Genomic DNA, 27,262 nt, shown 5'->3' on the forward strand with positions numbered 1-27,262 from the left:
CACTGCAGCACCCAACACTAGCCTGTGCTCTTACACATCACACCATTCAAATGAGAGAGAGAGAGAGAGAGAGAGAGAGAGAGAGAGAGAGAGAGAGAGAGAGAGAGAGAGAGAGAGAGAGAGAGAGAGAGAGAGAGAGAGAGAGAGAGAGAGAGAGAGAGAGAGAGAGAGAGAGAGAGAGAGAGAGAGAGAGAGAGAGAGAGAGAGAGAGAGAGAGAGAGAGAGAGAGAGAGAGAGAGAGAGAGAGAGAGAGGTCTGTGATGGACATAGCAGGATAGTGTGAGTGTGCAGGTACAGTGGGCATTTCCATGGCTGTACAGTCACAGTCAGTAGTTACAGTAGAGCAGCTGGGAAAGGATCAGTCAGTCCACAACCCAGCAGGAACCAAGACCACCACACCGAACCGGGCCAATGACAGACCCAAAGAGACCACACGGGAGGTGGTCAACAGAGGTCAAGGATCAGGGGTCAGCGGTTACCTGGGATGACCGTCAGCCAGCCCGACTGGTTGACCTCCCCTATATAATTGGAGACTTTACAGGTATACTCTCCGGCGTCCTCCTCAGTCACGTTGGTGAGCGTGAGCACCTCCACGTCCGAGCTATTGATGCCTGAGCGCTGAGGTGTGTGAGCCACACGCACAGACACATGCGCGCACGCATACACAAACAACCAAACACACACACACGTACACACATACACGGCAGCAGGGGGACAAAACAAAACACAGGCCTGTTACTATCACATCTGCACCTCAGTGCAGGGAGAGGAGGTTATAGGAGCCGCGCCACCCAGACAGGAACACAGCCAGAGAGTTCCAGTAGTATAGAGGGAAAAGCGGTATTTATTATTATTCGTAAAGGAGAGAGATTGGATACTACAGGAAGACAGATGGGATACAAAAAAAATGCTGCTTTTACAAAAGGCAAAAAGGTAACCTGAAAACGAAAGAATGATTAGCCTACACTTTGAAGAAAAAAAATAAGTGGAAAAAAACTGAAAGAGTGTCAATCAGGTAATCAGGTGTCAGAAGAAAGAGGAACCAATCATTTTCGCCGATCAGGTCAAAACAGCCAATGAGGGGCCAGGGAGGGCTGGAACATACCTTTAGGACACGGACGTAAGGGTGTCCGTCTGGGCCGGTGCGACTACCATTCTTCTGGATGTGCTGCAGCCACTGGATGTGGGGCTGAGCATCACTGTACACCTTACACACGAAGCGTGCGTCCTCCCCCACGTGCACACTGGTGTTGGCCGGCAGCCCTGCCTGGAGAATGGGCCTATGAGGGGACCGTTCTAAGATGGAGAGAGAAAAGTGGGAGATGTTTTATGATGAGTTAGTTTGTGCTTGAGACATCGCCATTGGCCATTTCAAACCCCAACCTTGCACCATACACCCATTGGTAAAAGACAGATTTGTATTTCTAATATCAATGACGGCCAATTGATCAACTAAGCTAGATCACCACTGTGTACATTGGGAATAAGCATTAGGACACGAGGAAAACGAGCACAGAATACTTGGGGGTGAGGGTTCGGAGGGTTATGGGGGGTGGCATGAGGCTGAGGGGGGCGGATGATAACGGGCAATGGATGGGTTAAAGAAGGAGGGCTTATAAGTGGGGATGGGGTGGCAGAGAAAGGAGAGGAGGGGTGGGGAAATAATAGAGCGAATAAAGGGAGCTCAACAAAGAAAGAAAGAGGGGTGATGTATGTATGTGACTTGAGTGTTTCTGTGAAATATATGGTTGTTTGCATGTATAGCATGTATCAGGTGTGGATCTATCCATAAATGCATGGATAGCATGGCGACTATGACATACTATCCATATACACTACCAGTCAAAAGTTTGGACACAACTACTCATTCAAGGGTTTTTCTTTATTTGTACAATTTTTTACATTGTAGAATAATAGTGAAGACATCAAAAAAAATAAAAAAAATAACACATGGAATCATGTAGTAACAAAAAAGTGTTAAACAAAAGGTTGGCTATGTGAAGAATCTCAAATATAAAATATATTTTGATTTGTTTAACACTGTTTTGGTTACTACATGATTCCATATGTCTTATTTCATAGTTTTGATGTCTTCACTATTTTTCTACAATGAAGAAAATAGTAAAAATAAAGAAAAACCCTTGAATGTGTCCAAACTTTTGACTGGTACTGTATGTTATAGACACCATGCTATTCATGCATTTATGGAGAGACCAACACCTGACACATACTGTACACACACACACACACACACACAAACCCACAAACACACACACATACACGCTCTGCCCTTTTATTATCTTGATCCACTCACCCGAATCAAATCAAAATCAATTTATCAATTTAGTCATTAGTAAAGTATTTATGGCTGCTGGGAGTTGGTAGTTAGGAGTTGAAGAGAGGGACTTCTGTAACATCTAAGCAGCACCACTGAACTCTGTGTAACCTGGCAGCTTGACACGCAGGGCCCTGGGGGTCAGGGAGGGGTTGTTGATCGGAGGGGGATAGGGCCAGACCCGGACCATGGGAAGAGAGTGAAGAAGGAGTGAAAGACAAGTGGAGGGGGCTAGGCATAAACAAAGTGCCCGCGGGGTGACTGGGTACCTCTGTGGGTGAGCAGGCTGGTGGAGGTCAGCGGGTACCATGTGTTGACCTCTCGGAGACGCTCAGTCAGGGCACTGATCTGTGTGTGTGTGTGTGTGTGTGTGTGCGTGTGAGCGTGAGCGTGTGTGCACTGCATGCGTGTGTGCGTGTTTGTCTGGGGGGCCCTCCCCCTGCGCCCATGGAAAGTTTCAGCCAGAAAAGGCTGGTCTAGCTTTGTTTTTAATGGCTGATCCTGTTGGTCATTTGTGCCCAAAAGCCTGATAAGAACTGCCTTCCAGACTGTCTCTCCCCCTCCATCTCTCTTTCTGTCTCCACCCCTTCTCACACTCTCTTAAACAGTAAAATTGAGTAAAATGAAGCAAGAGGTTGGGGGGTGGAGTTAGTCTGGAGCCAGACAGAAAAAGGGTTTACTGCTGGGCAATAAAACAGAACAAAAAACAGAAACAGAGAGTCTGAAGGAGAGCTTTAGTTAATCCCAGAGCAGGGGGCCTGGAAGGGGGAGAATATGTGTGTGTGTGTGTGTGTGTGTGTGTGTGTGTGTGTGTGTGTGTGTGTGTGTGTGTGTGTGTGTGTGTGTGTGTGTGTGTGTGTGTGTGTGTGTGTGTGTGTGTGTGTGTGTGTGTGTGTGTGTGTGTGTGTGTGTGTGTGTGTGTGTGTGTGTGTGTTTGTGTGTGTGCGCGCGCATCTGGAGGCTACAACAGTGAGGTATTTGAGGGTATTTACACTCAGGATTCCATCTCTTGTCTGATACTGTTGTGAACATTGCCCTTTATTACCATGGAGACACTGACAGAAGGCTAGGGCAAATGAACAGAGGGGGTCAACTCTCCTGAGAGTTGAGCTTTACAACCACATTGACCAACAACAGCCAAGACCTCTGGGAATTAAACCACAAAGTATTGTGCATTGACCTATTGGTTATCAGTAAGGCATTGATGAACAGTGTGGGGTAGTTGCCGCTAGACACTGATCTGTGGTCAGTTTTTCATTTTCTCCACAAATGGTTAAGGTTTGGGGGAGGGAAAGCTGATCCTTGATCTGTACCTAGGGTAAAGGTCACACCGGAAGCTTGATGAACCCTAGAGGACAGAAGTGTGCTGGCGGAGCTTTGATGCCCACTGGCTGTTTGTCTTTTGGCACAGTAAGGCCAACAGGGAGACAGACAGATACCGATTAAAACAGTGGCCAAACGCCCTCACACACACACTAGGGCTGGCACAATTACCATATAACTGTTTAACTGACGGTTATGGATGAAGACTGTCATGAAAATAAAATAACTGTCATAACAAATTGAAGAAAAAAACCAATATATATATATATATATATATATATATATATATATATACACACACACACACTGGGTGTACAAAACATTAGGAACACCTGCTCTTTCCATGACACAAGCTGTGTTCGAATACTCATATTAACCGCAAATAGAGTATATAGTATGATTATTGGTCATAGCATGGATATATTTAGTATGCCAAAAGTTCCCAGATGTCGTACTACATTCGCCAAAATACGAAGTATACAATCAGTGGACACTAGTTCAGTGCTTTTAGAACCCACAATGCAATTCTTCAGAAAATGGGCATGGCTTCACATCGTTTTCAGATTTGAAGAAAATGGAGGAAAATATGGAGCCGTCCAACGAGAGCAGATACAAATTCATTGCTTTAACTAATTATGACAAATGTTAAGAAAATGTTGAGCAATGTAATAAAGTAATGACTTTTCAAATAGGTTACCTTACACGTTATGTTGGCTGACAATTTGTTAGCTATGCTATCCTTGCGAACCACATAGCATATCATTCCAGCAGTATGTACCGGTATGTTAGCTAGCTACCTAACGTTAGTTGGCTCCTAATACATCAAACTTGCCAGTATATTAACTACAGTGGGGGAAAAAAGTATTTAGTCAGCCACCAATTGTGCAAGTTCTCCCACTTAAAAAGATGAGAGAGGCCTGTAATTTTCATCATAGGTACACGTCAACTATGACAGGCAAAATGAGAAAATAAATTCCAGAAAATCACATTGTAGGATTTTTTATGAATTTATTTGCAAATTATGGTGGAAAATAAGTATTTGGTCAATAACAAAAGTTTCTCAATACTTTGTTATATACCCTTTGTTGGCAATGACACAGGTCAAACGTTTTCACACACTGTTGCTGGTATTTTGGCCCATTCCTCCATGCAGATCTCCTCTAGAGCAGTGATGTTTTGGGGCTGTCGCTGGGCAACATGGACTTTCAACTCCCTCCAAAGATTTTCTATGGGGTTGAGATCTGGAGACTGGCTAGGCCACTCCAGGACCTTGAAATGCTTCTTACGAAGCCACTCCTTCGTTGCCCGGGCGGTGTGTTTGGGATCATTGTCATGCTGAAAGACCCAGCCACGTTTCATCTTCAATGCCCTTGCTGATGGAAGGAGGTTTTCACTCAAAATCTCACGATATATGGCCCCATTCATACTTTCCTTTACACGGATCAGTCGTCCTGGTCCCTTTGCAGAAAAACAGCACCAAAGCATGATGTTTCCACCCCCATGCTTCACAGTAGGTATGGTGTTCTTTGGATGCAACTCAGCATTCTTTGTCCTCCAAACACGACGAGTTGAGTTTTTACCAAAAAGTTCTATTTTGGTTTCATCTGACCATATGACATTCTCCCAATCCTCTTCTGGATCATCCAAATGCACTCTAGCAAACTTCAGACAGGCCTGGACATGTACTGGCTTAAGCAGGGGGACACGTCTGGCACTGCAGGATTTGAGTCCCTGGCGGCGTAGTGTGTTACTGATGGTAGGCTTTGTTACTTTGGTCCCAGCTCTCTGCAGGTCATTCACTAGGTCCCCCCGTGTGGTTCTGGGATTTTTGCTCACCGTTCTTGTGATCATTTTGACCCCACAGGGTGAGATCTTGCGTGGAGCCCAGATCGAGGGAGATTGTCAGTGGTCTTGTATGTCTTCCATTTCCTAATAATTGCTCCCACAGTTGATTTCTTCAAACCAAGCTGCTTACCTATTGCAGATTCAGTCTTCCCAGCCTGGTGCAGGTCTACAATTTTGTTTCTGGTGTCCTTTGACAGTTCTTTGGTCTTGGCCATAGTGGAGTTTGGAGTGTGACTGTTTGAGGTTGTGGACAGGTGTCTTTTATACTGATAACAAGTTCAAACAGGTGCCATTAATACAGGTAACGAGTGGAGGACAGAGGAGCCTCTTAAAGAAGAAGTTACAAGTCTGTGAGAGCCAGAAATCTTGCTTGTTTGTAGGTGACCAAATACTTATTTTCCTCCATAATTTGCAAATAAATTCATTAAAAATCCTACAATGTGATTTTCTGGAGAAAAAGAATCTCAATTTGTCTGTCATAGTTGACGTGTACCTATGATGAAAATTACAGGCCTCTCTCATCTTTTTAAGTGGGAGAACTTGCACAATTGGTGGCTGACTAAATACTTTTTTCCCCCACTGTATATGCTATCTAACTAACTACCCAACGTTTATTGACTTGATTATTTCCGTCATTCTTAGCTAAGTGGTATAGTAGTTGTGCGTTCTCAGTGGACATTCGGGTGCTTTCGTAAATTCGCTCTCGCTATCTACTCTGATTTCAGAGCACTCTTGTCCGAGTGTACCAGAGCGCAGAATAACTGATGAATTTACAAACGCTCAACACCCGTTGAAAATGGCCGGTGTCAGTAAACATCGGCAAAAAAGCGTAATTAAATTGTTGCCAGCAGAAGTTAGTCACCAATGCTCTGGATAACATGAAAACTGCCTAACCAGCTCTGCTAGGGAGAGTAAAATGGTCAGAGTGAGGTGTTCTCTCATATGTGTCTGGAAGTAGCTAGCAAGTTAGCTTGGGTGCTTGACTGCCGTTGTAATATAATAATAATAATATGTAAGGACAGAACGCTCGAATCAACCCTACTCCTCGGCCAGAGCGTCCAGTGTGCGCTCTGAACTAAATGTTCAGCTAAATGCTCTGAATTTACAAAAGGACAACGCTCTGAATTTATGAACGCCCTGAGTGCACTCTGAGCGCACTCTGGCACTCCAGATTGAATTTAAGAACACACCCGAAGTCTTAAAATGCCTAGCTAGTAATTTGTTATGCTAACAAGCTAGCAATAGTTTGCATAGCAACAGCATCAACTTCCGGTAGACAGGCGAAGCGCTAGTACGCTCAACTGAAAGGATACCATTCGTTTACAGTATACTAAAATGAACTAATAGTATATAATATGTAGTAAATACTCATTAAGTATTTAGTATACATTATGTTAGAATGGGTATTCGAACACAGCTATAGACTGACCAGGTGAATCCAGGTGAAAGCTATGATCCTTTATTGATGTCACCTGTTAAATCCACTTCAATCAGTGTAGATGAAGGGGAGGAGACATGTTAAAGAAGGATTGAAACAATTGAGACATGGATTGTGTATGTGTGCCATTCAGAGGGTGTATGGTCAAGACAAAAGATTGAAGTCCCTTTGAACAAGGTTGGTGCCAGGCGCACTGGTTTGAGTCTGTCAAGAACTGCAACCCTGCTGTGTTTTTCACGCTCAACAGTTTCCCATGTGTATCAAGAATGGTCCACCACCCAAAGAAGATCCAGCCAACTAGAGACCACGCCCCGATGAATTGAGGCTGTTCTGAGGGCAAAAGGGGGTGCAACTCAATATTAGGAAGGTGTATATATTTATTTATTTTTTGTGTGGAATGAACAGCTGACTGAAGGAGGAACGGCCGGGCATTCATGAAGTTGAGTCCGTTTCTGTTGTAACATGGACACTTAACAACGTGATGAAACTGTGTTGCTCTGTGCGGAGCACTGTGCGGAGCACAGCAAGGTGTTATAGCAAATGTGAAACAAGCAAGGTGTTGTAGCAAACGGGTCTTTGGTTGCCTAGGTAATGCCCCCCTCCCTACAGCAGCACACATACACTCTTAGAAAAAGGGGTTCCAAAAGGGTTCTTTGTAGAACCCTTTTTGTTTCCAGGTAGAACCCTTTTGGGTTCCATGTAGAACCCTCTGTGGAAACCAAAATGGTTCTACCTGGAACCAAAAAGGGTTCTTCTACGGGTTCTCCTATGGGGACAGCCAAATAACCCTTTTAGCTTCTAGATAGCACCATTTTGGTTCCATATAGAACACTTTTGGGATCCATGTAAAACCCTTTCCACAGAGGTTTTTCTAAGAGTGTAGAAATGTAATGAACATCATATCATTATATTTATATGGCAGCACATGCAGTCAGGAGCAGAGGAGAGGAGAAAATGTGCATTTTACATTTTTGTATGCATTTGTACGGTTATAATAGTGACCAAGCTCATTTGCCTGACCAATAACCATCATCCAAAATTCCATGACCGTCACAGCCATAAAACACACACACACACACACACACACACACACACACACACACACACACACACACACACACACACACACACACACACACACACACACACACACACACACACACACACACAGCAACACACTGAGATGGGTCTCAGTCTGGGACACAGACCCATAGTCATAATCATAAGAGTAGACTGTTGAATAACTCAGCAGGGAAAAAAAAAAAAAAACACACACACACACACACACACACACGCAATATATACAGTGTACACACATTTACACATTTATCTGGCATTTGACTTACCCAAACACTCTGATCTAACCCCCCTATTCTCTGCCACCCTCCTGCTAGTTTATTTTGCAAGATGACCAGGGCGCTACATAATACATTGAACACATTGAACACAACACACACACACACTCTTGTCTTGTTTGCTCCAAAGGTCAGAGTAAAGGGGTTGACTGAGTTAGGTTTGAACTTGCTGTGTCCCCTTGTAATACTGCTGACCAATGTTCCCGCTAAGCTGTGCCAATGCGCGCAGTAGCCCCGAGACTGCCGCCACGCAGCTCTCCTGGGACTGCCACACAGAAGAAATATCAGCCCACAGAGAGAAGCACGAGAATAAACTTCATTCAACTTTGTAGAGTTTTCCCTGTTATTTAACACTATCAACGTTTCCCTTTACTGTGACAATATTAGCCACTTTCAATGCAACATACCGAAACAAAACAAACTATGCAAGACTTAGTATGCAAAACTAACTATGCAAGAGATTTGGTTGTAGGCAGAACGCATCAGAGTAGGATTTTATTGCATTGACACGTGTGTGGCATAACCAATCAGAGCTGCAGTAGGACTATATGCAAATAGACCATTGCCATATATGGATCTGTGCCGTTCACTTTGAACTGGACTGTTCTACAGCATGAGCGGTCGTGAGTAGATGTGCTTGTTTTGAGATCAAAGCGAGAGCTGCATGTAGCCACGTGTGCACATTTTGTTAATATCCTTTGCTAGTTAGTGAGTTATTATCCCAGTTATAGATCATTTGTAGTCAGCAATAGGGGAGTGATTGCTTCCTACAAGAGCACAAAACGTGTACATTTCTTTGAAAAGCAAGTCACGTAAAGTCACGCAGTGTTCTATTATGAGACAGGCTTGAATAAGCTAAGTAGCCAATAGGCAGAAGGTAGCATTACTTCTCTGTAATAATGGTATGGGAATAATAATGCATTTTATTTTGTAAAGTGGTTTCTTGCATCAAACAACACAACAACATTTTCAGTCACCTCCTTGTCTGAAGGACAAGTGGATAAACAATTTAATGTCAAGCCCTGCATGTTTTTTTCAAAAATCTCATGGAATGTAGGCCTACATTGAACACCACACATTGGCTGCTACTGTAGGCTGAATGATAGAACAGCTATTTCCATGTTAAAATGTTATGGGATGCATTTTCTCCATTGTTTTTGATGGTAGGCCACCCTGGTAGGCCTGCATTATGATCAAATAGCCACAGTAGCCTACTTGCCCACTGCAACTTAAAGTGGGTACAGCCACAGTTTTCACAGTAAACGCGCGCTGAAGGTTGCACTGAATTTTCACAACGTTCAAGTTTGCGCTCAGCAGACATTTTCTCAGTGTCTAAAAAATGTCTGGTAACATTGCTGCTGACCCCATTGGTTCTGTTTGCTCCCAGAGAGAGGCTCAGCAGCATGCCACTCCCACTGTCCCTCTCCAGCTCCTCTTACAGTCACATCCCTGGCCCCTTATGTCCACCCGACAGTTGCCAGATTCACACTATAGGGCGAACCGGAACAGTACTAGGCTTGCTGGGATATTTTATTTTCCAGCGAGGTTCCAGCAAATGCGGCTTATGCGTAACCAGGCAAGCCCAGTACAGATCGGCTTGGCTTGGTGCGAATCAGACTATTGTGACTAAGAAGCAAAAAATTGTCAAAGACTCCAGTCACTCAAGTCATAGACTGTTCTCTCTGCTACCGCACTGCAAGCGGTACAGGAGCGCCAAGTCTAGGTCCAAAAGGCTCCTTAACAGCTTCTACCCCCAAGCCATAAGACTGCTGAACAATTAATCAAATGGCCACCCGGACTATTTACATTGACACCCCCCCCTTTGTTTTTACACTGCTGCTACTCGCTGTTTATTATCTATGCATAGTGACTTTACCCCTACCTACATGTACAAATTACCTCGACTAACCTGTATCCCTGTACATTGACTCGGTACCGGTACCCCCTGTATATAGCCTCGTTATTGTTATTTTATTGTGTTACTTTTTATTGTATTTTTTACTTTAGTTTATTTAGTAAATATTTTCTTAACTCTATTTCTTGAACTGCATTGTTGGTTGAGGGCTTGTAAGTAAGCATTTCACGGTAAGGTCTACATTTACATTTACGTCATTTAGCAGACGCTCTTATCCAGAGCGACTTACAAATTGGACTACACCTGTTGTATTCGACGCATGTGACAAATACAATTTGATTAGATTTTTCATTTGATTTGATTTGGCCAGGGCCCTGCCTACATACAGTACATGCATCAATACTGCCCATAGAAACAGACCTGGCACACCTAGGCAGCATTCCTTCTCTGCACCTACATACAGTGTAGTAGCATGCACCTGGGGAATCAAACAGCCAGCAATAACCCTCAACCCCACCCCGCCCACAACAACCTCTGTGAGAACCCTCTAATGCTGGCCCAAACAGGTAACATTTTGTTGGAGGCGGCAGGTAGCCTCGAGGTTAGACCATTAGGCCAATAACCGAAAGGTCGCTGGTTCGAATCGCGGAGCCGACAAGGTGACAATATCGGCCATTGTGCTCTTGAGCAAGGCACTTAACCCAAAATGTTCCAAGGACACCGGCAAATGGCTGACCCTGGTCCTGACCCCAACTTTCCGCAGGTGTCTCGCGGATGTTATTATTAACCTCCCCCATCCCTCCCTCTATCCCAGGCAGGCCCAGTGCAGTACTCACCCACTACATCCAGGGTGTAGGTGTGGTTGATGGTGCCATATGCGTTCTCCACCAGGCAGGTGTAGTTGCCCTTGTCTGACGGCACCACACTCTCCATGATCAGGGTCCAGTGCTGGTGACGCACCTGAGAGAGAAAACAACCCATTAATGTGAATGAAGAAAAAACTCACACAGGAACATCCAAAACGATGCGGATTGATGGAAGGCCAGAGAGTTTATACTCACGAGTGCATCATGGTGAAAAACAATATTACGGATGGTGACAGACTGATCCTAAGGTGAGCTGCTACCCCCACCCAAGGAATTTCACTGTTTTGCTGGGACTGTGGAGTTGAGTGGAGTGCTCTCCCTAAGCTACCACTTACAACCTCTACTCCTTAGAACACTAGGGAAAACCCTGCAGATTCTAAATATTTTACTTTTTACTACTTAGAGAGAAAATCAAACAGTCGTAGACTACACTAGACATTAAGTTTTTTATTTTAGGGCACTTGTTTTGCATGGGCCAATCAAGTGGAGTGTGTGTGTGTGTGTGTGTGTGCATGTGTGTGTGTTTGTGTGTGTGTTTACAGAACTGTCACTAAAGACACTGTAGAGGGGAGAGGGAGTTCTGCTGATTACTGTGTTTACTAGAATTAGACTTTCTACAGAATTAAAGCCAAGGGGAAACATACAGTGCCTTGCAAAAGTATTCATCCCCCATGGCATTTTTCCTATTTTGTTGCATTACAACCTGTAATTTAAATGTATTTTTATTTGGATTTCATGTAAAAATAGTCCAAATTGGTGAAGTGAAATGAAAAATAACTTGTTTCAAAAAATTATAAAAATAAATAATGGAAGATTGGTGCGTGCATATGTATTCACCCACTTTGCTATGAAGCCCCTAAATAAGATATGGTGCAACCAATTACATTCAGAAGTCACATAAGGAGTTAAATAAAGTCCACCTGTGTGCAATCTAAGTGTCACATGATCTGTCACATGATCTCAGTATATATACACCTGTTCTGAAAGGCACCAGAGTCTGCAACACCACTAAGCAAGGGGCACCACCAAGCAAGCAGTACCATGAAGACCAAGGAGCTCTCCAAACAGGTCAGGGACACAGTTGTGGAGAAGTATAGATCAGGGTTGGGTTATAAAAAAATATCACTTTGAAACTTTGAACATCCCACGGAGCACCATTAAATCCATTATAAAAAAATTGAAAGAATATGGCATCACAACAAACCTGCCAAGAGAGGGCCGCCCACCAATTCTCACGGACCAGGCAAGGAGGGCATTAATCAGAGAGGCAACAAAGACACCAAAGATAACCCTGAAGGAGCTGCAAAGTTCCAAAGCGGAGATTGGAGTATCTGTCCGTAGGACCACTTTAAGCCGTACACTCCACAGAGCTGGGCTTTATGGAAGAGTGGCCAGAAAAAAAGCCATTGCTTAAAGAGAAAAAAACCGCAAACACATTTGGTGTTTGCCAAAAGGCATGTGGGAGACTCCCCAAACATATGGAAGAAGGTACTCTGGTCAGATGAGACTAAAATTGAGCTTTTTGGCCATCTAGGAAAATGCTATGTCTGGCGCAAACACAACATCTCTCATCACCCTGAGAACACCATCCCCACAGTGAAGCATGGTGGTGGCAGCATCATGCTGTGGGGATGTTTTTCTTCGTCAGGGACTGGGAAACTGGGCAGAATTGAAGGAATGATTGATGGCGCTAAATACTGGGAAATTCTTGAGGGAAACCTTTTTCAGTCTTCCAGAGATTTGAGAATGGGACGGAGTTTCACCTTCCAGCAGGACAAGCATACTGCTAAAGCAACACTTGAGTGGTATAAGGGGAAACATTTAAATGTCTTGGAATGGCCTAGTCAAAGCCCAGACCTCAATCCAATTGAGAATCTGTGGTATGACTTAAAGATTGCTGTACACCAGCGGAACCCATCCAACTTGAAGGAGCGGGAGCAGTTTTGCCTTGAAGAATGGGTAAAAATCCCAGTGGCTAGATGTGCCAAGCTTATAGAGACATACCCCAAGAGACTTGCAGCTGTAATTGCTGCAAAAGGTGTCTCTACAAAGTATATAGCCACAGTTTTTTCTCACAGAGACATTTTGCACAAACACAGTCCTTAAAAAACTTTGTACTGAATGTGACCAGTTTATTTTGGGATGCAATGTTCAGACATTCACAGAAGTAGCGACAGCATACACAATCATCCAAATTGGAAAATGTAGGCTACATAAGTCCTAGCGCTAACTGAGGAAATAATTGACGTAACACAAGCGGTCATATTTAGGGAACTCTCGGCTGACAAAAACAACAATATGAATTAGCTAATAGCAATTACTATTTATAATTCATCACATCATGTTTGAGCTCAACATGGATCAAAATAATTGAGTAAAACATTTTCTAGAAATCAAAAGTAATCCGACGATGGGTAGCTTGTGCCCGCCACCATGTTCTTTATTTGCGTTAACCAAAGATAATAAGAGGAGACAAGATGAGTTTGATCTGTTTGCAGTATGCATGTTGAAGGGGGTGTGTCATCTACGATCATTCACTTCCCTTCATTCATCCGGAAGTTGACCTCATTATAACATCTTTGGTCTGACAGACGTTTACTTGACACCGAGAATGCATTGTATGATGTCAACAAACATGGCGCCACACATAGCTGGCAAATAGTTTTGCATTAGATCATTATAATCAGTATAACAAAATACAAAAAAAGTATTTTACACACATCATTACAATCTATGCAATAATCGGAATGTATTATTTGTCATCAGTACTTGAAAATGTGAATAAAACTGTAAATACATTATGCTTCATACATACAGTCGTGGTCAAAAGTTTTGAGAAATACACAAGTATTGGTCTTCACAAAGTTTGCTGCTTCAGTGTAATGAGATATTTTTGTCAGATGTTACTATGGTATACTGAAGTATAATTACAAGCATTCCATAAGTGTCAAAGGCTTTTATTGACAATTACATTAAGTTTATGCAAAGAGTCAATATTTGCAGTGTTGACCCTTCTTTTTCAAGACCTATGCAATCCGCCCTGGCATGCTGTCAATTAACTTCTGGGCCACATCCTGACTGATGCCAGCCCATTCTTGCATAATCAATGCTTGGAGATTGTCCGAATTTGTGGGTTTTTGTTTGTCCACCCGCCTTTTGAGGATCGACCACAAGTTCTCAATGGGATTAAGGTCTGGGGAGTTTCCTGACCATGGACCCAAAATGTCGATGTTTTGTTCCCCGAGCCACTTAGTTATCACTTTTGCCTTATGGCAAGGTGCTCCATCATGCTGGAAAAGGCATTGTTCGTCACCAAACTGTTCTTGGATGGTTGGGAGAAGTTGCTCTTGGAGGATGTGTTGGTACCATTCTTTATTCATGGCTGTGTTTTTAGGCAAAATTGTGAGTGAGCCCACTCCCTTGGCTGAGAAGCAACCCCATACATGAATGGTACAATACTCAGGATGCTTTACTGTTGGCATGACACAGGACTGATGGTAGCGCTCACCTTGTCTTCTCCGGACAAGCTTTTTTCCGGATGCCCCAAACAATCGAAAAGGGGATTCATCAGAGAAAATGACTTTACCCCAGTCCTCAGCAGTCCTATCCCTGTACCTTTTGCAGAATATCAGTCTGTCCCTGATGTTTTTCCTGGAGAGAAGTGGCTTCCTTGCTGCCCTTCTTGACACCAGGCCATCCTCCAAAAGTATTTGCCTCACTGTGCATGCAGATGCACTCACACCTGCCTGCTCCCATTCCTGAGCAAGCTCTGCACTGGTGGTGCCCCGATCCCGCAGGTGAATCAACTTTAGGAGACGGTCCTGGCGCTTGCTGGACTTTCTTGGGCGCCCTGAAGCATTCTTCACAACAATTGAACCTCTCTCCTTGAAGTTCTTGATGATCCGATAAATGGTTGATTTAGGTGCAATCTTACTAGCAGCAATATCCTTGCCTGTGAAGCCCTTTTTGTGCAAAGCAATGATGACGGCACGTGTTTCCTTGCAGGTAACCATGGTTGACAGAGGAAGAACAATGATTTCAAGCACCACCCTCCTTTTAAAGCTTCCAGTCTGTTATTCTAACTCAATCAGCATGACAGAGTGATCTCCAGCCTTGTCCTCATCAACACTCGAACCTGTGTTAACGAGAGAATCACTGACATGATGTCAGCTGGTCATTTTGTGGCAGGTCTGAAATGCAGTGGAAATGTTTTTTTGGGGGGATTAAGTTCATTTTCATGGCAAAGAGGGACTTTGCAATTAATTGCAATTCATCTGATCATTCTTCATAACATTCTGGAGTATATGCAAATTGCCATCATAAAAACTGAGGCAGCAGACTTTGTGAAAATTTATATTTGTGTCATTCTCAAAACTTTTGACCACGACTGTATAAATTACAGTAAAAACGACAACACGATATACAGAAAATAAGGCACTTACTTTGATAGAAACGCAAACATGTCCAAAGGTATTATTTGTAAGGAAAACAACAATGCAATAATGCAAGTGCCAGCCAGAAAATGTGCCATTTCTTGGAAGACTGCGCAAATGTCTGCATACTTGATGTGCAGAAGAAATGGGGAAGGGCTCTCCTCGAAGACGGAAGTTTGTCCGGCTCAGTAAAAGTCTCAAACATAAATGGTCCGCAACACTGAAATGGGCTACTTCTATGTGAATTAATGAGGAGGCGGAACACACCTCAATTCAAACTGTTGTTAGAAAATACAACTTGTTAGAAAATAATTTGAAATTGACAAGTTGAAACATAGCCTATAGCTGTTCCGGATGACTATGTGATCACGCTCTCCGTAGCCGATGTGAGTAAGACTTTTAAGCAGGTCAACATTCACAAGGCCGCAGGGCCAGACGGATTACCAGGACGTGTACTCCGAGCATGTGCTGACCAACTGGCAAGTGTCTTCACTGACATTTTCAACATGTCCCTGACTGAGTCTGTAATACCAACATGTTTCAAGCAGACCACCATAGTCCCCGTGCCCAAGAACTCTAAGATAACCTGCCTAAATGACTACCGACCCGTAGCACTGACGTCTGTAGCCATGAAGTGCTTTGAAAGACTTGTCATGGCTCACATCAACAGCATAATCCCAGAAACCCTAGACCCACTCCAATTTGCATACCGCCCCAACAGATCCACAGATGATGCAATCTCTATCGCACTCCACACTGCCCTTTCCCACCTGGACAAGAGGAACACCTACGTGAGAATGCTATTCATTGACTACAGCTCAGCATTCAACACCATAGTGCCCCTCTAAGCTCATCACTAAGCTAAGGATCCTGGGACTAAACACCTCCCTCTGCAACTGGATCCTGGACTTCCTGACGGGCCGCCCCAGGTGGTAAGGGTAGGTAACAACACATCTGCCACACTGATCCTCAACACGGGGCCCCTCAGGGGTGCGTGCTCAGTCCCCCTCCTGTACTCTCTGTTCACCCATGACTGCATGGCCAGGCACGACTCCAACACCATCATTAAGTTTGCCGACGACACAACAGTGGTAGGCCTGATCACCGACAACGATGAGACAGCCTATAGGGAGGAGGTCAGAGATCTGGCCGTGTGGTGCCAGGACAACAACCTCTCCCTCAACGTGACCAAGACAAAGGAGATGATTGTGGACTACAGGAAAAAAAAGAGGACTGAGCACGCCCCCATTCTCATCGACGGGGCTGTAGTGGAACAGGTTGAGAGCTTCAAGTTCCTTGGTGTCCACATCACCAACGAACTATCATGGTCCAAACACACCAAGACAGTCGTGAAGAGGGCACGACAAAGCCTATTCCCCCTCAGGAGACTAAAAAGATTTGGCATGGGTCCTCAGATCCTCAAAAAATTCTACAGCTGCACCATCGAGAGCATCCTGACTGGTTGCATCACCGCCTGGTATGGCAACTGCTTGGCCTCTGACCGCAAGGCACTACAGAGGGTAGTGCGTACGGCCCAGTACATCACTGGGGCAAAGCTTCCTGCCATCCAGGACCTCTATACCAGGCGGTGTCAGAGGAAGGCCCTCAAAATTGTCAAAGACTCCAGCCACCCTAGTCATAGACTGTTCTCTCTGCTACCGCACGGCAAGCGGTACCGGAGTGCCAAGTCTAGGTCCAAAAGACTTCTCAACAGCTTCTACCCCCAAGCCATAAGACTCCTGAACAGCTAATCATGGCTACCCGGACTATTTGCACTGCCCCCCACCCCATCCTTTTTACGCTGCTGCTACTCTGTTAAGTATTTATGCATAGTCACTTTAACTCTACCCACATGTACATATTACCTAAACTACCTCAACTAGCCGGTGCCCCCGCACATTGACTCTGCAACGGTACCCCCCTGTATATATAGCCTCCCTACTGTCACTTTATTTTACTTCTGCTCTTTTTTTCTCAACACTTTTTTTTGTTGTTGTTTTATTCTTACTTTTTTGTTTAAAATAAATGCACTGTTGGTTAAGGGCTGTAAGTAAGCATTTCACTGTAATGTCTGCACCTGTTGTATTCGGCGCATGTGACCAATAAAATTTGATTTGATTTGATTTGATTTGATTAGCAGGCAGCGCGTGTTAACTGTCCTATTGCGTAACAATTCCATTTTGGAACGGTGAGTAAATTCTGACATCACGTGCATAAAACAACTAACGCTGGGGAGACCGTTAGATATATTTGGAACTCACGTGTGAAAAGGTTAAATAATGTTTGATTTGATTTCGATAGATTGTATGATTCCCCAATCGTATTATCTTATTCAGCTGAAGTATCTTACCATACAGCGCCTTCGGAAAGTATTCAGACCCCTTGACTTTTTCCACATTTTGTTAAGTTACAACCTTATTCTAAAATTGATTAAATTGTTTTTTTCCCCACATCAATCTACACACAATACCCCATAATAACAAAACCAAAACAGGTTTTAAGAAATGTTTGCTAAAAACAACAAAACAAAACGGAAATATCACATTTGCTTAAGTATTCAGACCCTTTACTCAGTACTTTGTTGAAGCACCATTGGCAGCGATTACAGCATTGAGTCTTTTTGGGTATGACACTACAACAGGGTTCTTCAATTCCGGTCCTGGAGGGCCGAAAAACACTTCTGTTTTTTATTTCTACCTGGTAGTTAATTGCACTCACCTGGTGTCCCAGGTCTGAATTAGCCCCTGATTAGAAGGAGAGGATGAAAAACAGAGGTGTTTCGGCCCTCCAGGACCGGAATTGAAGAACCCTGCACTACAAGCTTGGCACACCTGTATTTGGGGAGTTTCTCCCATTCGTCTCTGCAGATCCTCTCAAGCTCTGTCAAGTTGGATGGGGAGCGTTGTTGCACAGCTATTTTAGGTTCTCTCCAGAGATGTTCAATCGGGCTCTGGCTGGGCCACTCAAGGACATTCAGAGACTTGTTCCGAAGCCACTCCTGTGTTTTCTTGGTTGTGTGCTTAGGGTCGTTGTCCTGTTGGAAGGTGAACCTTCGCCCCAGTCTGAGGTCCTGAGCGCTCAGGAGCAGGTTTTCATCCAGTATCTCTCTGTACTTGGCCCGTTCATCTTTGCCTCAATCCTGACTAGTCTCCCAGTCCCTGCCGCTGAAAAACATCCCCACAGCATGATGCTGCCACCACCATGCTTCACTGTAGGGATGGTGCCAGGATTCCTCCAGATGTGAGGCTTGGCATTCAGGCCAAAGAGTTCAATCTTGGTTTCATCAAACCAGAGAATCTTGTTTCTCATGGTCTGAGAGTCTTTAGGTGCCTTTTGGCAAACTCCAAGCAGGCTGTCATGTGCCTTTTACTGAAGAGTGGCTTCCGTCTGGCCACTACCATAAAGGCCTGATTGGTGGAGTGCTGCAGAGATGGTTGGCCTTCTTGAAGGTTATCCCATCTCCACAGAGGAACTCTAGAGCTCTGTCAAAGTGACCATCGGGTTCCTGGTCACCTCCCTGACCAAGGCCCTTTTCCTCTGATTGCTCAGTTTGGCCGGGCGGCCAGCTCTAGGAAGAGTCTTGGTGGTTCCAAACTTCTTCCATTTAAGAATGATTGCGGCCACTGTGTTCTTCGGGACCTTCAATGCTGCATACATTTATTGGTACCCTTCCCCAGATCTGTGCCCCGACACAATCCTGTCTCGGAGCTCTACGGACAATTCCTTTGACCTCATGGCTTGGTTATTGCTCTGACATTTCACTGTCAACTGTGGGACCTTATATAGACAGGTATGTGCCTTTCCAAATAATCTCCAATCAATTAAATTGGTGGACTCCAATCAAGTTGTAGAAACATCTCAAGGATGATGCACCTGAGCTCAATTTCAAGTCTAATAGCAAAGGGTCTGAATACTTATGTAAATAAGGTATTTATGTTATGGCCTCCCGAATGGTGCAGTGGTCTAAGGCACTGCATCGCAGTGCTAGCTGTGCCACTAGAGATCCTGGTTCGAATCCAGGCTCTGTCGTAGCCGACCGCGACCGGGAGACCCATGGGGAGGCGCACAATTGGCCCTGTTTCCCATGAGATGTGGCATCAGGTATTTTCAGGACAAATAAATAAACTCACTAACTGTTACTGTATCTTCTAAGTACCACAGAGGCTGCAGTGAAAAATTATGAAACATTCTCTCTAGACTTCCTCTGTTGGAACAAAAAACTATATACATTTTGGATTGTAAAAGAAAACTTGATGGGTTTTTTTCTGGATCAAAAGGGGGCTTAGGTGGTGGGCATGGCAGGGAGCATGGCAGGGGGTGTAGCAATGGGTGCAGTCGGCCCATTGGTGCGGAAGAATTTTAGAGAACATTTTAGAGGACCCCATCTAGGCAGTGTATTTCTTGGCGGAACAATTCTCTGCAATTCTACACATTTCTCCATGGAGTTGAGAGAAATGTTTGCAGTTTTAAAGCTAATGTCCTGCATTCTACACATTTTGCCATGGAGCTGAGAGAAAATGTTGCATTTTTAAAGCTAATTTCCTGTGATTCTACATATTCTACCATGGAGCTGCAAGAAAATGTTGCAGTTTAAAGCTAATTTCATGCAATTCTATGAATTTTGCCATGGTTAATGCAGTGTTATTTTGCTCAAACAGAATAACAAAATCAATATTGCTAAATTCATTGTTTTTGTCTTGCTTTTTAATTTTTTGGATTGTCTAGCTTTTATTTTGGTGATTGTTAGTTCTCAAAGATTATATATATTTAAATATATAAGTCCATTCTCTTTTCTACATACTTTATATCTGTTTTCATCATTTAAGTTTACACTGAAAGCATTTTTCCCTCCCCCAAAAGGATTTAAATGACAGAAAAATACCTGGAATAAAGTGTCCTGGCCATTTTTATATATTTTTAAATACAAACTTATACATATGAACAACAACTTACAGACGCGCACAAACTACGACTACATCTCATCTGCCCAGATCCCCATCCCTAGTGGCTGCATTATTGTTTTCCACTTGGCCTTAAATTGCACCAATATGTTTTTCTCAGTCGCCCATGCTATTTCAATATTTCAATAATACATAATTTGATTTTTCCATTGTGTTGATTGATTTGATTTAGACATTTTTTGTATATGTTTTTTCAAGATGAGAAGAGAATTCTCCAGCCCGTTGGTTCTCACTTCACCCTCATATGCCATGTCTTGAAATATGCAGACAGATGGATTAAAAGTAAGTTTACATTGTATTACTTCTGAAATTCAATTTTCTTTTATTATTTAAATGTTTTATTTAACCTTTATTTAACTAGGCAAGTCAGTTAAGAACAAATTCTTATTTACAATGAAGGCCTACAACTACTGAACAAAAATATAAACGCAACATGCACCAATTTCAACAATTTTACTGAGTCACAGTTCATATAAGGTAATCAGTCAATTGAAATTAATGAATTAGGTGCTAATCTATGGATTTCACATGACTGGGCAGGGGCTCAGCCATGGGTGGGACATCTGTAACATTGTGTTGTGTGACAAAACTGCACATTTTAGAGTGGCCTTTTATTGTCCCAGCACAGTGTACCCTGTGTAATGATCATGCTGTTTAATCAGCTTCTTGATATGCCACACCTGTCAGGTGGATGGATTATCTTGGCAAATGAGAAATGCTCACTAACAGGGATGTAAACACATTTCTGCACAACATTTGAGAGAAACAAGCTTTTTGTGCTTATGGAACATTTCTGGGATCTTTTATTTCAGTTCATGAAATATGGGACCAACACTTTACATGTTGCGTTTATATTTTTGTTCGGTTGGTCCGTCCAAAATTACATTTTAATTCTGTAATGGAAATACATTTATTTCCTGTTACCAAGTCGTTTACGGTTTCTATGCCTTTAGTTTTCCATGTGGACCAATTTATTGGTGAAGCTATCCAAGGATTGTTCTATAAGGTTGTGTTTTTAGGGAGTGATATTGGTTCTTGTAGAATATGTTTCATTTTCTTCTAATTGTTATAGTGTTCTAAACTATGAAGTTTTAATGTTCTTAGCTTTATCCTTTGAAAATATTCTGGGAATGAGCATGCGCATCTTCAATATGTATCCATTGTTCGTCTTTAGTGCATTTAACTATATGTTGCAAGTAAAAGCCTTAGGTAGAGAATTGATACAATTCCAAGTCTGGAAGGTTAAAACCACCCTCAGACTTAAGAAGATGTGAAACATTCCTTTTAAAGTCTGTTATGACCGAGTATATTATTTTAAAATAATGTCTTCGGTGGGGTAAATAAATAAATACAAAAACATTTGGAGCCATGCCATTCTAAATAGGTTTATTCTACCTGTAAAATGTATGTGAAGATTATTCCATTTAATTAGATCTGCCTTCATATTGTTGAGTAATGGAATAAAGTTGTCTTTATTATTTGTTGTTTGTTGTCACTTACTAAGTATTTCATATTTTTTGTGGTCCACTTAAAGGATTGCTGTAAATCGTGAGTTATTATTTTTATTTTTCCTATTGCCATTATTATATATTTTTTCACGTAAATGTTATATCCTGAGATTTTATGTAGTATTATATATTCTGAAAATATTGGTCAGGTACAGTATATCAGGAGATCATCTGCAAATAAGTTTAGTTTATATTTATTTTTACAAATACTGATACTTGTTACGTTTGGGTCCTGTCTAATTCCTTCTGCAAGCGGTTCAATTGCCAGTGCAAACAGGAAGGGGAGAGGGGACATCTCTGTCTTGTGCCCCTTTCTACAGCAATTTCATCAGATAATGTATTATTTGTGTATATTTTTGCTTTAGAACATTTATACAATACTTTTATGAAATTTATTATTTCAGCTGCAAAGTTGAAAGGTTCCAAAGTTTTGAATAGGAAAGGCCATTCAAGATGGTCAAAAGCCTTTTTGGCATCAACAGCCATTATTGATAAATCTATATCTTGTTTTTTGGCATATTGCATTAAACTGAAACATGTCCTTGTATTTGTTTGTAAGTGTCTATTTTTAACAAACCATGTTTGATTGATATGTATCATTGAAGAACAAGTAAAACATTTTAGCAGACATGACATATGAGGGCGGTGGGCATTCCATAGAATGGGAGGATCATAGTATAAATACATAGTTATTGTATACATTACATACTGTATATAGATACAGTACCAGTCAAAAGTTTGGACACACCTACTCATTCAAGGGTTTTCTTTATTTTTACTATTTTCTACATTGTAGAATAATAGTGAAGACATCAAAACTATGAAATAACACATATGGAATCATGTAGTAACCAAAAAAGTGTTAAACAAATCTAAATGTATTTTAGATTTTAGATTCTTCAATGTAGCCACCCTTTGCCTTGATGACAGCGTTGCACACTCTGTATCTGGTACATACATTTGAAGAAAGACTGCCACTTAAGTACTGTGGTTAGTTTGTATTAGCTTATACATTTAATTAAAGCATAGTGGCTGGTGGGGGTCTACCTGGGGTGAGTGGATCCTCTGAGTGACTGAAATGGGATGAGTGGAGGCCCCACGCACACATCAGAGAAGTGTCTTATGCCCTCCCAGTCCACCGGATATAGCCCCTCTCTTAGTTGTAATGACAAACAGGAAATAATAATGATTCGACATCCTTTCCTAATCTGTCCAGAACTTGTATTAATTTTACAATGGGTTTACAAGTCACAAAAAAAGAAATGCAATTACATTGTAGTACAATTAAGTCCATCCTTTTTTCTTTCCCAAACCAAATCCATACCTCTCCATCACCCCCTCCTAGTTCTCCCCCCTTCACCCCACCCAAGCTAAGCTTATCCCCACCTCCCATCTTTACTCACCCTTGCCCACCTAAGCCAAGCTTGTCCAACCCTCTCATTCTTACCCACCCTTTCCTGCAGCCTGTTCAGGGCTTTATCTGCGCTTGTATACTCCATTCTCTGTGTTCCCTTCCATACCCACAGCACTGCCAGGAATCAGAGTTGAGACTTGATTCCTTTTTCCTCCAGTGACTGTCTGATTTGGAATGAATTTCTTGCGTTTTTTTCCTCAGCTTAGCAGACAGGTCCTGGACTATTCGAATGGACTGGCCATGGATTTGATTTCCTTTCCCCCTGTGCCTTCAGAATGTTGACTTTGGTCTGATACTTCCACAGCTTAAAGATGACCTTGCAAGGGTATTTAGCGTACTTCTGCTTCACGCCGATCCGATGGCATCGCTCCAGATCCTCCGGTGATACATCCACGCCAAGCTCCTTCTATATCAGCTTGATCACGTAGCTGGAAAGGTCTCCTTTTTCCTCGTCTTCCGGTAGGGACAATGGGCCTCATTCACCAACCGTTCTTACGAAGTAATGTGTTCTTAAACCCCACTTACGCACTTTTTACGAAGATTCTGACATTCACTAATGTTTTCTCATCTTGGATTTGTTCTTAGCTAAGAACAAAATCCACGCACACTCAAGAGCATTCTTACGCACATTTGAGTGATGACAGTTTGCTCCAAATAATTGGTTACTGCATTTCATTTAATTCTACAGTCATTTACAATGATAGTATTTTACTGTAATGTATTTCTGATCATTTGTTTTTTTTTAAATCATAGTATGCAAAGAAACACTAACACTGCAATTTACATCAGCAATTAAGCTGATTAAATCCTGCATTATGTGGTGATTGATCGCGCTATTTATAGGGCCAAAATGGGCCTGTTTCTGCACATCAGGCATGCTATCAAAATGGCACATCTATTGCTGCTTGACGACATTGCCGAGCGTGCTCTGAGAAGGGAACGCATCTTTGAGGATCACGTAGATTTATTTGCAGACTGACGAGTACTTGATCGGACGGTTTAGGCTTCCAAGACACGTTTTAATGGAGCTGTGTGATACTTTGGAGCCAGCGCTGCGAAGCCATACCCAACGGTCCAATTCCATACCACCTCATGTGCAGGTACTCTCCACCTTGGGATTCTTAGCCACTGGGACATTTCAGCGGGAGTTAGCAGACCAGGTGGGCATATCACAGCCATCCATAAGCCGCGCTCTCCCACGAGTTGTGGATGGAATAAATCAACTGGCCACACAATATATTTTCTTCCCCTACACAGCGCAACAACAGCTGCCGGTCAAGAGAGGGTTCTACTCTATTGCGGGTCAGCACAACGTAATCGGGGCAATAGACTGCACTCACGTGCGCATTAAGGCACCCTCACCAGACCCATTCCCATACCTCAACCGCAAGCAATATCACTCAATGTGCAAGTCATCTGTGACTCCGACAACCATCTCTTGAACGTGGTCTCCCGCTTCCCAGGAGGTGCACATGACTCTTATATTTTGCAGAACAGTTCTGTGGGAATGCGCCTGTAACAAGGAGCTGCTGGAGACGCATGGCTCATTGGTAAGCATTGTTCAGTAATTTCAAATTCCAATTGTTGGTTTCAAAAAGTGGGTTTCTTCATTAATGACTTGTTTCATTAGGAGATCGGGGGTATGCCCTTGCGCCCTGGCTAATGATGCCACTAACAAACCCTCAGACGCACCAAGAGGCCTCTTATACTGTACAACAGATAATAATAGTTTGTTTGTTTTGGTGAGCATTTAGAGCATTTTAGTTATGTTTTCCTGGATATCCTTCAGCTGTTTGTTGCTCTCATTTGCATCTCCAAGTTGTTTGTCTTTTCCTCTAAAGGAAGCCATGGCTTGTTGGGTTTCAGTCGCAGCGTCGCTTTACCCACAGATTGGTTCGTTGTTGTACAGTATATAACTGATCGCTCACTCTCTCCCAGGTGCTTGGGGATATATTGATCTATCAATTTTAATTGCTTAATTTAAACTATGCTGTCTGGCTTCTACATATAATCACAGTTTCAAGGTACAAAACAGAGCTACTCCCTCCCCATGCGTCCTATATGTACGCTATGCACATGGACTTTTTCAAACATCTATTCAAAATAAAAAGATGCCACAAAAATATTAAAATCAAATGTATTGAGAAAAAAAAACTTTAGGACTACATTTGCAGGGAAAGTGTGTGTGTGTTTGTATGGTTGAAAATTGAGTCTTAGTGTGCTCTTGGTGTGTTTACATCGTTTGAGTTTGAAGAATGTGCAAACAGCATGGGTTAGCAGAACATAGGATCGTCCCCTCTGTTCAACTTTAGGCAGAGGCTGCGTATCCGTAGGTAACCGCCCCGTCCCGCCGATCACTTTTCCTGATGATCCAAATCACTGGCTTTACCTCTACTTTAAGCACCAATTTTCGTGGTCACCCTCCCTTCACATTTCTCACTGTCAATCGTGAAGGATAATTCTTCAAGTTTTACCAGTGAAAGATCCATGCAGCATCTGCATTCCATCCATTTGATCTCAACCAGTTTCATGGGGATATGCATCTAGATCTTCTTCAGTTATCGATTGTGATGGGGGGGAAATAGATACAGTTACATATCGGGATATTATTTTTGATGATATATCGTATCATATCATTTTGACAGTATCTCAGTATTATTTTTGAATTAGTTGGCTGTACCTGTACCTGCACCAAAACTATTTTTCTTCATAGCTTATTTTCAATCTTTTCTTTTTTTTATAGGGAGCCAATTAGTTTTCAGCACTTTTATTTCCATGACTGATCGTTTTTTCATGGCTCTGTCTTGCACCTCTGCAGCAGACATATGGTGGGCAATATGTTTGGAACATCAAATCGCAATACATATAGAATCATGAGAATCGCAACACATATCGTATCGGCACCTAAGTATCGTGATAATATCATATTGTGAGGTCCCTGGAAATTCCCAGCCCTAGTTATCGACATGGTTTCGAAGTAGCCTATAGTGTTGTTTACAGGTAGCACATTTTAGAACAGATGGTGTTAACAAACTGTCGCCTACCGTTTTCTGTATTACAGTAACGTTATACTATGCGATTATATTTGGTTCTGTTATGTTGAATACTATCATTATGTGATATTGCAGACATTGATTCAGCTTTGATCAACTTTTTAAATAAGCACCATTCGTCAGAGTAAGCATGTTCTCTACAAGTACAGCAGAGACTGTGCGTAAAGTAGAGAATCCTGCACATGCGCAGAAGCTTCGGGACCTTTAGCTGTCGGGAAAAGGGGTCCAGAAAGTCAGATCCGCAGCCACTCCGTAAACTTTAACTAGGATGCGCAGCTCAACAGTAGTAGCAGTAGCAGTGTAGTCCCGTGTAGCTCAGTTGGTAGAGCATGGCGTTTGCAACGCCAGGATTGTGGGTTCGTTTCCCACGGGGGGCCAGTATGAAAAAAAATGTATGCACTCACTAACTGTAAGTCGCTCTGGATAAGAGCGTCTGCTAAATGACTAAAATGTAAAATGTAGTGTAAATCAACTCATAGCCTCATACACAACTCATAACAATGGGTCCACAATATCCTGTTCCCAAAAGCTTGTGTGACCTGTTTACCCTGAATATTAATTACTTCAGCTTCAGTTTTCTAATTGGGGGAGTTGAGAGACATTTAAAGCTGGGGTTGAGAGATAGTGTGTAAAGTGTCCCGTCGAGAGCACACACACGGATGACTGAGTACAATTTCACACCAGCAGCCCATGCCCTCATGTCATCTCCTCTTTCTCCAGTGATGGTATAGAGAGGGTGGGTGACAGACACATTTAATTGGGGGATTTTAAGAGCCAAAATGGAAGGGCAACAGTCTGCATCAAAATCAAGACACAGACAATAGCATTGAAAGTATAAGTCCTTTCTAAACAACAGTCACAAATGTAAACTTGAAT

The 27,262-nt window shown here is 42.7% G+C and overlaps 1 protein-coding gene across 4 annotated transcripts in view; it reads right to left on the reverse strand.

The window, feature by feature from the left end:
• LOC121568030 (fibroblast growth factor receptor 2) overlaps positions 1 to 27,262 on the reverse strand; it is a 111,432-nt gene that overhangs the window by 39,588 nt on the left and 44,582 nt on the right. For 2 of the 4 annotated variants that reach the window (XM_041878595.2, XM_041878585.2), the window contains exons 6-8: positions 10,988 to 11,111; positions 1,106 to 1,296; positions 480 to 618 (exon numbers count right to left, since the gene is read on the reverse strand). In XM_041878595.2, coding sequence (XP_041734529.2) covers positions 480 to 618; positions 1,106 to 1,296; positions 10,988 to 11,111 — 454 coding nt within the window. The remainder of the gene's footprint in view (positions 1 to 479; positions 619 to 1,105; positions 1,297 to 10,987; positions 11,112 to 27,262) is intronic. The other 2 variants (XM_041878578.2, XM_041878568.2) reach the window with 1 other exon arrangement.

The sequence above is a fragment of the Coregonus clupeaformis genome, chromosome 1, assembly GCF_020615455.1.
Source record: "Coregonus clupeaformis isolate EN_2021a chromosome 1, ASM2061545v1, whole genome shotgun sequence".
NCBI lineage: Eukaryota > Metazoa > Chordata > Actinopteri > Salmoniformes > Salmonidae > Coregonus > Coregonus clupeaformis.